Consider the following 12,088-nt stretch of genomic DNA (forward strand, 5'->3'; position numbering starts at 1 on the left):
ACTGTGACATTCATAGAGTCCACATAAGAATAGTGAGTCTCCTGATTTTGTTTCTCCACACTTGTGCTCTTTTCTATGCTCTTACATCTTGCATAAGTGACACGTGTAAGTAATAACACATATCTACCAGTCTTTAAATAGAACACTGAGATTGTAGCACATCAATTACACAATCCTTCCTTTCCCCTTCAAAGCTATAAACAGCATGTTATTTAAACAAAGCCAAAAAGCAAAAACTCTCCCCATGGAATTGATCGTTTATTTTTGTAGTCCAAAACACAAGCTATCACTTTTAGGTACTATTTTAAGGAAATACATGTTGTTATCATAAAACATAAACTGAAAATACAACAATGAATGATATGAATTTCTTACATGAACCACATGTAGTATGCATACTTGATTTTCTTGTAAGAATCAATTCTTGCCTTTTTTGCATGACTGTACAGATACCTATCACTTTGGTTAGTGCAGGTATCATTCTGCCCTCAGCTATGTTTATACATGTCAGTGGGACGCACACATTTTAATTATAATGACATAACTGCAAATTTGTCTTCATGGTGAGCAATAAATGCAATACATGATGCTAAACAGTTAGGATAAAAGAAAGAGGTAGGCCATGCATTTATTACCCAGAACTGTTGGGATTATGAAAAGGAGGAGCAATAGAATATCAAGTGACCAAAGAGTTAGTAATGATCAAGTAACCAAAGACTTAGTAACTATAAACACTTGAATTAATGATACTTGGGCATGATTCCTTTTGTCCTTTGCAAACTTCCTGAATGCTGTACTGTTGAACCATTACATATTCTCAACACCGGGCTTTTCTAGTATCCATATACTAAAAATTGAAGAGCACTTACCTCAGTTTATTTACTGTATAACAAAGCTCCAAATTTTTATGTGTTTTGGCCATACTGTGACCATTACATCTCAAAGAAATAACAGACTATCTGACTTCTCTAGTAGAGGTTCTATGACAGCAGTAATTTATTCTAAAGCATGCATACATGTTTAAACATCCAAGAAATTTCTGTACAGGAAGCCTGATATATATATATAGGAAATAAAGGAATATTTGTTCTGTTGAAAAGAAAGATAAGGAGAGGCGATATCTATCCTGTAAAAGACAGTCAAAAGACCTTGAGCTCAGACCTTCAAAGTTTTGTGTGGTTTTTCCTTAGGATAATCTCCTTCCTAGTATGAAATCTTTTTGCTACTGGCTGAGTTTCTCTTGGGAAAAAAAATCAGAATCTGCACACTGCCTTAGTTTAATCAGTTCTATAGCTTGTTTGATAAATTCTGATCAAGGTACCAACACCCACATTATTGTTTATAAGCAACAGGTTGCCAAGAATAGTCTGCATGTCATTCTATTTGAATCTCTACTGCCTCCTAAGTAAGAACTTGAACTGGTGAAATCTCATGGGAAGTTTAAAAACCTTACAAACAACTTGTCCAATAGGTAAGAGGACTAGAAATGGGAAATATTACATCCAAATGGAAACTATTACCCTCAGAAGTGAGCTTCAAGACACAGCAAGAACACCAGACATGTACATTTAGGTGTTAAGCAAAGATTATAAGGGTAGCACTCTTTGTACACAACAAACTTCATTATTTTTTTAATATAGTCACCCAGATGATAAAAACTAAAAAGATGGAGAAATAAAAAAGCTATATACAGCAGCATCACAATATATTCCATAATGGTGAAATTATGTGTGTCTCTTTCCTTCCTAGGGATAAATTTATGCACATTGCCTACACTTAAGTATCATTCTCTGTAAGTGACAAAATCAAAAATCAAAGGAAAGTATAGGTTCATTATACTCCTTTGAAAATGGCATGATTTGTCAGAATATAGAATAAATAGGCTGCAAAGTCACCTAGCCTAACATCCTACTCAAGGAAGAGGCAACTTGCATCAGACTGCTCAGGGCTATTTATCAGTATCTCCAAGAATGGGTACTCCACAGCCCCTTTGGGTACCTGTCTAGTGTGCAGCTACCTTCTTGGTGAAAAAGCAATTAACACACAACATGTATTTCCCTCATTTCATGATGCCCTTGTGATGCTTCTAGGTGTTGTCCATACTAAATATTTAATACAAAAAAGCAATGGCCTATCATACAGCTTTTGCCTACATGCATTTTTTTCAAAGAATGTCACAAAAGCTTGGAACAGTGATCTAGTTACTGTGTTTCTCTCCACATGTTTACAAGACAAAAATCCCTCTATTTGGCAAGGACAGGATAGGTACCATGACTCTCTGTGGTTGAGTTGAGTTGAGTTGAGTTGATGTCTATCAAAAGAACTGCCAGAGACGAACTAAGCTGTAACTCCTTTTATCCAACTTTAGACATTTAATAGTTTGATGTTTAGTTTAAGTTATTAATGTAGATTCCATCCAGAGGCAAAAGAGAGAGACAAGACATGTCAGGGTTACTCAGGTCACTTCAAGCTATTTACTTTCAGCAGTTCAGAAGATGGTTKGACAACTGTAGCCTATGCTAGGAAATTAAGTACAGTCTGTCTTAAAAAATGATTTATTTCAACAGCTACTGTAATCTTGTTCTACAATGGCTCTCTCTCTTCCTGATTTACTTTTGACTTGAGAAAATAATTGAGAAGTTTAGTAAGCAGTTTTAAATCTCTCATTCTTACTTTCAAAATAAAAATATCCCTGGCTTTAGCAATATCTACATCTAGATGTGAGAAGTACACTGCAGGATCTTTTAGCATGGCAGAAAATTCAAAAGTTTCATTACAAGACCTCTATTACAGTTCATTACAGAACTTTGTCTTGTCTTTACCTGTTTTTTTTATTGATGAGATACTGTCTGGGGAAAGCGTAGTTACAATCAGCACAGACACAGCCCTAATCAGCATGTGCCATCATTGAGCAATGAGGTTACTAAGTAAACTCTTCAGTAAATTATCAGCACTTATACATCTTCCTTTGAGTAGTCAACTAATCAAGTATGAAATTATTAGAAATATGCATTTTCACTGAAGCAAGGACATCCTCTTTCAGTTCCAAACCTAGTACCTGCTTTTAATAAAGGTGGGCGTCTTTTTAACCATATTTATCTACCTTTTGCTATGGTAGTGTTATAGGCATGGTACTCCCCAATTTAGTGCTATCACTGACACTTTCCCAAACCAGAGACCACTCTCTCTTCACCTCTTCCCCTCTTCCTTCCTGCTGGAGCAGGATGGAGTTGAGATCTGGAGGCACAAAAGGTGAAGATCACAAGCCAAGATAAGAACAAATGACTGGAAGCAGCAATGAGATAAGAAAACAAATAGTAACAGCAGCACTGTTAATAACCTATCTTGCCTAACAAATATGTCTAATAACATTACTAAGTTTGCCTGCTTATCTGACTGACAGCTAGAACTTTGGGGACTATTTTTAGAAAAAAAAAAATCAGTCTTCTAAATGGTGAGGACATTTGTGATACATACCTGATAAGGGACATTTCTGTAAGAATGATAATAAGCAGAAACAGAACTCTTTTTTGGTAACTGAAAACCTACATACACATACATTTTACAGTCTGAGGCTTTTTGTGGTTTAACTTCAAACATCAACTAAGTCCCACAGAGCTGCTTACTTGCATACCCCTGGTAGAATGGGGAAAACTACAGAAAGGGTGAAAGTGAGAAAACTTATGAGTTGAGGTACAGTTTAACAAGTAATACAAAAGCCATGCATGTAAGCAAAGCAAAACAAGGAATTAATTCATCACTCCCCTTGGGTAGGCAGGTGTTCAGCCATCCCCAGGAAAACATGGCTATCTCACATGTAGCTGTGACTCAGGAAGACAAACACCATCACTTCAAATGTCCTCCCCTTGCTTCATCCTCCTCCCTCTTTAACTGCTGAGCATGACGCCATATGGTCCCAGATATCCCTTGGGTCAGTTGGAGTCAGCTCTCCTGGTTGTGTCCCCTCCTAAATCCTTGTGCCTGCCCCCAGCCTCCTCACTGGTGGGGTGGGATGAGGAGCAGAAAAGGTCTTGACCCTGTGTGAGCTCTGCTCAGCAACAGCTAAAACATCCCTGTATTATCAGCACTGTTTCCAGTGCAAATCTAAAACATTGCTCCATGATAGTTACTATGAAGAAAATTAACTCCACCCCAACCAAAACCAGGACAGTGTTTTGTCTTTCATGAATATGCAAGCATGCTTCAAAAGACTGTTCTTTTCCTAAAAAAATGAGTATCTGTGTATTTTATGCAATTCAGTACCTTTCCGATGAAACTGCAGTGATCCTAGCAGACACATGGACTTTAGCATTTCTGTTGTGTACATTTCTAAGCAACACTGCAACTGGATGTATAGTCTACAGATTTCAGGATGAATTTCGCCATCTTCTGGGCTGCAATAAAAGAGAAAAATGTAGTTAGGAATGAAACTAGAGAGATTTGAGAGTCATAAAATCCACTTCCTTATTGTTGCAAGCACCCACATCAGAATCTGCTTCATAAACTATTAAGCTTTTTCTACCAAACTGTATTTACAAACAATTCTTTAGATTAGTGAAATTCTAGTCTTAACACAGCTAAACTTGGGCTGTCTTTGGCAAGACTGCCCAAGTTTAGCTGTGTTAAGACTAGAATTTTACTAATCTAAAGAATTGAGTAAGAATTTTACTAATCTAAAGAATTGGTAAGACTGCATATCCTTATTGACTCCTTTGTTTTCAGAAAACGGGTAAATAAGTGTCTGAGACATCTTCTCTTCTTTAAAAGCTTTGGACAAGTATTTTCCGTGAAATTGAAGTATTCTTTTGCCATCCAGTTTCAGTTACCATTGGTCTTGACACAGATGCAGGAGATTGCAGGGCCATTTCCACAGTCCCTGTTCAAGTTACAAATCCTGTACCAAGCATAATCAACCCTATTTTGAAGACACTCTCATCAGAAACAAATCAATTTTAGCCTACTTGTTCTATATATTCTGCCTAAATTTTCCCCCTGTATTTAAATTACTAGTGATGTGATACTGCACTGTGAGAATGGGATGCACAAGACTTTTCAGAAAAGTAGTAAAAATCTTCAAAACAAAAACTGAAATCTTACACCTCCAATTAATTGCTTAGGATACCAAGAAAATAATTTACCCAGACCCAGGAACTAACTCTCATGCCTGGCTGTAAAATCAGACATTAAGTATCACTTTTTGTAGGCTGGAATCACAGTAGGGATAAGCTGTACAATCAGAAATGCTTAAATAAGAAAAAAATTAGGCTAGAAAAGAAAAATAACCCCACAAAAACAAGGTTGAAAAAGACTAAAGACTGAAAAGAAATCATGCTGGACTTAGTCAGATGAGACAAAGGAAGGCTGGTTCCATCTGCCAATCCATTACAAAGCAGACAACATCAAAGAGTCAGGAAATTATTGGAGCCTAAATTACAATTGCTGTGGTCTGTTACTACAGGAGCTACACCAAGCACAGAGTAATAAAACTGCCCATCTCCTAGGATTATTTCTTTCGGCTAGACTATAATTTCCGTTAATAATTTCTGTCCATTTCTGTTAAGCCACATCTACTTTTCTAGTTCTGAAGTCTGGATTTGTTGAAAAAATATACCATGCACAATATTTTCTGCATTTTATCATACATAATAAAGCTATGGTGCAGAACAAAAAGGGTTCAACCACAATTCTGCTTCCCCTCCATACTGTGTGCATAACTTACTGTTGCAGCCCTTTTCTCAGTGAGCACACCGTTACATATTATGAGGGATTATGAAAAGCTTTAGGAGTGTAGAGTTCCATTTACTTTCCATATTTAGGATCCAGGTCCAACATTTAAGTCTGCTTACCTCATGTAACACCTAAGTCCTGAAGCCCCACCAATATACAAACAGGCATATTCAGTTTCTGTTTAAGCTTCTCAGATGTCTGAACATCTCACTGTGACCAAGGTTTTTTCTGTCCTGAAGCCATTAATTTCTCTAGTCCACCTGAAGGGGATTCCCCCATACATATTTTTRCACAAAATGGAACCTGCGAAAAATTTCAGCTGCCAGAGATGGTCATGATGACTTTTATCCACTCAGTGATGAGAGCTCTGTCTGACGGGGAGATACAGTCTGCTTCTCTCTCTCGTGCAAGTCTAGCCGCATCTGTCTAGCTCTTCTAAAAACCAGAATTATTTAGCCACAAGTCTACCCCTAAGAGAAATAGTCATTATGTTGTGACAAGGTAATTTCCTTGTAGCAGAGTTACATAAAACTTAATTCTGGATGTTCTATTTTTCTCTGCACTATTTCAGATGTTAGAAATCCTCAGCCCTCTCAAAAGTCATGGCTATTACAGGAACTTTGTTTGCAATGTTTATTTACAGTTTACAATGTTCATTTCTAGCTGTCGCTGGCAAAAAGATTTCAGGGTCAGCACACCTGCTTTCAGGTGTAATCAAACAATGTTTTCCTTTTACAACTGTTAAATTTCTATTAAGCAAAAATGGTGAAAACTTTTCGTTAAAACATTTTTGCTCTTAGTGACAGAATTTTTAATTGTGCAGAGTAGGATGGTGGCAATTATATATAAAATGCTTAACTCATGAGCTAATTGAGATTTATTAGTGGCTTCCTATTTTACAAATGAGTTGGAAGAGCAGTCAAAAGCACAGTAATAGGCATTTTAAATGACTTTTTTGCTGTCATGAACCTAATGTGATTTTTTTGCAAACTATGTTTATAAACAATATGAGAATAAGAACTAGAAACTTTAATAATATATGCAAGTTCTGACTCATTCCCTATTTTTCAAGAGTATGGAACATTTGTAATTGGGACTATGGGCAAAATTCTTCTCATTTRTGAATCCAGAGTAAATGCAGTGATATCCAAGAAAAATAATGCACAAAGTTTATACAATAAGAATTATTTCCAGCCCAGTACCCTCACTGATCATCTCAAACTATTTAATTAGTGTTTAATTGCAATAATGACCACAACAATCTCCTTAGATTGCAACCAATTTTCTTCTGTAAGCCTCACTTTCATTTCTGAAAGCCAAATGTTCTGATGTGAATGCCCACAAAGATTTCTTTTAAAATCCCTGAATTCTGTGTGGAGGGCTTAACATTTCCCTCTTAAGTGTTGTCAGTTTTCCTGTTTCTGTGTGTTCAGTGTCATGCCATGAGAAATGCTGAATGGGGGACTAGTATAGGCATAAATTTGAGAATGCTGGTTATTATATGCTTATTATTAAAAAATAATTATTATCTAATAGTTATATACCATATTAATATTGATATACAACGAAAAGTTAATGCAAACTTCCAAGTGTTATCCCCTCAAGTCAGTAAGACAAGCTGACTTTTTTAATGAAGACTACTTAAGCTCTCCAAGAGAAATATCATATAATACAATCTTATACAATGCTGTGCTAAATTTTGTTTGCAACAGAGCTATTTAATAGCTTATATGCAGCTGGATATATGAGACCCAGCACAGCACTGAGCAGCTGCCCAAGAGACACAGACCAGCAGACCAGGACCTCATTGTTGGCTGTATAAAATGCAGCTACCAACGTGAAAATGCTGCTTTTCTCCTATACAAAACAATAGCCTAAGTTATACAGTTTATCTGGCTGCTATTAAAAGTATAATTTTTTGTAAAAATAAACTTAAGTAACTCTATAAAATCTGTAGTAAATCTATTACATTCTTATGCTTTAACCATTGGTAAAATCGATGGCTTTCTTCCCATAAAATCCTACTTTTTAAAAATCATGTAACGTTGTTCAACTGAAGATGTTTATAAAGCACTGCCAAGAAGTGGAATTTACTTTCCTTTGAATTTTCGTAAGCTGAGATTTAAAATAAAACCTATAGAGGGAGCTCTTACACCAACCATATAGGAGCCGGTATCATTAAGAGAGATGAATGCAGCTATTTTGGTAATTATTTTAAAATACATGAATAAACATGATTAAAATGTGCCTCCTTAAGCACAAAAGAAGAGAGTAAAAATTCCCTAAAAAAAATTATTTTMCCCCCAAAATAGCTGTCAGATTTTATTGTACTTCCCAAAGGTTGGTTACAACTGAGAAACACCTCGAGATTTTCCTCAATTTTCTCCAGTGCCCAGCATTCAGTTGCACTGAAATTAGTGAAACTTAAGACTCCTAAAATGGAAAAATTATTATGGTCTAATTTTGAATTTAACTGAAAAATTTTAGTCACATGTTTACAACGAAACAGCGTTTTACTTTTACTACTAACAACATTAAAAAATACAGGCAGATGTACTATCTCTGGTTAAAAGAGTAGCTAAGCTATCTGAAGGGCTTGATAAACTTTTTTGTAAAAGCATTGTTTTAAAAAATTCTATGGTTAACTCTAAGGGAAAGTGTTAGTAGTTCTAAAATATTATAAGCTGAACTATATAGACACATAATGAAGATAGTTTGTCTTCAAAAGCCAAAGGAAAATGAGTATTTGCCAAGTGAAAATTAAATCATCAAGTTCCGTCCTATGCTCCATATATGTAGTTCCCATTAAAAATAATGTAAATTGGCTTGATGAGTTGTGAAAAATTACTGTCCACAAATATTACCCTGTAGATTGTATTTTAWGTTAGTACCTGAAACACTATGGTTTAGAAATATATAGCAGTAGAAAGATGACGAAGATGAAAAACAAAATCAGGAAACAAAACCTAGCTCAGACATATGGTGCTTCTGTTGGGATGAAAAGTGTGACAAATATTGCAGGGGAGATACACTTAATCCCCTTATACACCGAGTACACAAAGCCCCTCTGATTATGGCTCTTGTGCAAGAGCCCACTAAACCTGYCTGTGCTTTTGTAGCTTAAACAGATTGCTTATTTATCATGTAATCATATATCTTTGAAGGTAACAAAAGACTGGCTGATTCATTTTGAATATAGGCAGAAAAGCCATCCAACAATGACGTTTTCTTCTAAACAGTTCCTGGAAAAATATTTGTATTTGTGTTCCTCTCATTTGCTGGGGTTATTTTTTAAAAAAATGCTCACAAACTGCTGTCAGTTTCAGTGCCATGTGTTGGTTTTCTGTTCTCTACTTATGCAATACCATCATACAATTGCTATAGCACACCCCAGGCTAGCCAGGAAAAAAGCAGGGCTTGTTCTTTCCAGCAGACCCATAAATGACTGCAAAGCTGTTCTTATTAAATCACATTGTTGTTTTGAAGCAGTTACAACAGCACTCTTAATAACCGAAGACATGCAATCAGGTTTAGTTTTGTCAGACCAGGGTAAACTCCCAATAACTCTGATAAGGTTGATGGGAGTCAAACTGAGTATATGATACAACCAGCAGAATAAACCCATAACGCAGTGACTCATATAGTAAGAGATATTTTAACTCCCAGGTTGATAACATTTTAGGTATTTCCATGGTAGAACAATTAAAATACAACTGTAATATTTTGTTTTTTGAAAAAAACCCCATAGTTTTGAAACTATCAGAATCAAGACCAGAATTTTCTAGACTTTTTCCCTCAGAAGTGAGTTTTAATGGTTGAACTAACTCAAGCACAGGCAAGAATTACCAGAGTACTATCCAAACTATTCCACTAGAGGACAAATCCAACTACAGATCACTCAGTATATCTTTTGGTACATGAGTAAAACAGCATTGAAATGAAGGATTCTGTTAAAACTCACTCCACTTTAGGCAATACTAGGTGTGTTGGAGGCAGTTGCAAGGCTTTGGTAGTGATGGTGGCAACTGGCTGTCCTTTGTGGGACGAGGTGAGGAGCTTCCCTGCGCTGGACACAGCCAGCTCCTGCAGCTCTGCAAGGGATCCTTGGCAGAACACAGCGGAGCCCATCTGCTGAGCAAAAACTTATTTTTAAAAAGGGTAAAAATAGCCACAGGGAGAAAGAAAGCGGGAACAAAAGGAGTAAGAAACGAGAGGGAACATCAGGGTAAGAAAAGAGGAGGAGGTTCTCCATGGCAGAGCAGATCTTCCCTGCAGCCCACAAAGAGGAACACACTAGACCAGATGGATGTTCCTGAAGGAACTGCCACCTGTGGAGAATCTATGCTAGAGCAGATTTTCCTGACAGAACTGCTGCCTGTAGAGAAGCCCACACTAGAGCTGAGAAAAATGTGAGGAGGAAGGAGAAACAAAGCAGATTGGTTATGGATTGACTGTAACCCCTCCTGTATTGCTCAAGAGGGTGGGGGTGGGTTGAGGAGCCTGGAGTGAAGTTGAACATGGGAGTGAGGCAGAAAAGGTGCTAGCTTTATGTTTGTCTTTTCTCTCCCCATTACTCACATTAGTAATCACTTTTATTTTAATTATTAATAAATTAGGGTAATCTTTACCAAGTCAAGCCTGCTCTATTGACAGTCAATAAAGACAGCCTCTGTCTTTGTTTCCACTCCATCTTTCTCATTCCTATTCTTCCTGTCTTCTCCACATATCCTGCTGAGGAATGAGTGAGCAAGCAATTGGGTGGGAGCTTGGTTGTTGGCTCAGAATAAGCCACCACTTTAGCTAAGCTTAAGATCCCCAGTAGGATACTTCTAAGTACTCAGAATTCAAAATGAATTTGCACATGTGTCTTCAATTATGCTTCTGAGTTCCTGTAAGATATAAACAACGAAAAAAAAGTAGGGCTTGACCACCAAACCTTTGCAAAAATCAAATCTAAGCGCATTGCTCCTTCTTTCAGCTGCCAGTCCCTTGCCCCTACTTCAGAGAAGTGCAAAAGACTGATGCACTAGCCAAACATGAGCTGAATCTTTCTCTCTGCAGGTTATYGGATTCCCTGTTGAGAAGGTGGTGTCCAGTTAGATGAAAGAAAACTTTGGGTGAGCTCTCCAATCAGCCTTGCTTAGCTCTAGCCTCAGCTGAACAAAAAACCTCACAGCCTCAAATCCAAACCACGACACAGACCTTTCAGAACAGATCTTGCTAAGGAGATGGTGAGATTAGCTGTATATGCAGCAACTCCTCAGCTAACCAAAGAAATTCCTATTCAGCACCCTGTCTTATAGCACAACAAGTTGTTCTCAAATGAATTTGATAAAAATGTAGAGAAAGCACAGGTAAATTTGTACCATCCAACAAGCCCAGCCTCTTTTAATTTCACTGCAGACAGSTGAAAGCCATGCTGCCTGTGGATCTGCCCTTTGATTTTTAGCTTCTGTGTTTTTTAAAATGTCCCTTTATCACTCACTATTCATTAATGAATGATTTATAAACTCTACCTTTTAAAAGCCCACAAAATATAAATGCAGTTCTTCTGACTGACAATTGTACAGAAATTTTATGAAAACTAGTATCTGATGTAGGGCCGTTTATGAAATTTGTTCTGATCTGTGTGGACAAATAGGGTCAAACTTTCCAGAGAGCCTGAAGGAGAGTTAAATGCTTGAGGTATTTGATGCTGTGGGATCTAGGTCACAACAAACTACAAACATATTGGATTTAGAAGGCACACTGCTGCAGGCAAGTGATGCCATCTGCCGTTGACCATTCACAGGACACTAAACCAGATGATTCCTTAGATTTGTGCCACTTCCTTTTTCTATTTTCCCCCCTATCTTTAGTATCTTCTTTGAATATAAATTTTAGTTAGTTTGTTTGTTTTTTTTTTTTCCCAAAAAGAATTCCACAATGTATTAGTGTGATCTGGACACCTGTTGTCTGTTTGCAACTCAGATTTCTGGTTTTCCATATCTCAAAAGAAAACCAAAGCAGTTGTGAAGAGGTGTTAGAAGGAGAAATGGCAAGCAACAATGTATTTCTTGTTCCTCAAAAAAAAAAAAAAAAAAAAAAAAAAAAAAAAAAAACCAAAAAAAACCCCAACCAACCAAAAAAAAAAACCCCAAGCCTCTTTGGTACCAGGACTATTTAAACTGAAGGGAGGATGTTCTGTAAGTTTTACTGTGATTTGGATAAGAGATACATTGCAATTAACAATTACTGAAAAGATCTATACATTTTAATGATTTTCTATAGGTCAAACACTGTGAGTGCTTCAATTTTAAACAGGAAGGAAAACAGCACATCCAGTAGATTCTAGGTCACTCAGAATAAGGTAGTTTTTGGG

At 36.8% G+C, this 12,088-nt stretch overlaps 1 protein-coding gene across 2 annotated transcripts in view; it reads right to left on the reverse strand.

The window, feature by feature from the left end:
• The window catches only part of RGS7BP (regulator of G protein signaling 7 binding protein), a 35,499-nt gene that overhangs the window by 8,373 nt on the left and 15,038 nt on the right, over positions 1–12,088 (reverse strand). For both annotated transcript variants that reach the window (XM_057389634.1, XM_057389635.1), the window contains one exon: positions 4,264–4,394. In XM_057389634.1, the coding sequence (XP_057245617.1) occupies positions 4,264–4,394 (131 nt within the window). The remainder of the gene's footprint in view (positions 1–4,263; positions 4,395–12,088) is intronic.

Source organism: Malurus melanocephalus, unplaced genomic scaffold (genome assembly GCF_030028575.1).
Source record: "Malurus melanocephalus ecotype Western Australia unplaced genomic scaffold, MMel_1.1 scaffold_18, whole genome shotgun sequence".
In the NCBI taxonomy this organism is placed as follows: domain Eukaryota; kingdom Metazoa; phylum Chordata; class Aves; order Passeriformes; family Maluridae; genus Malurus; species Malurus melanocephalus.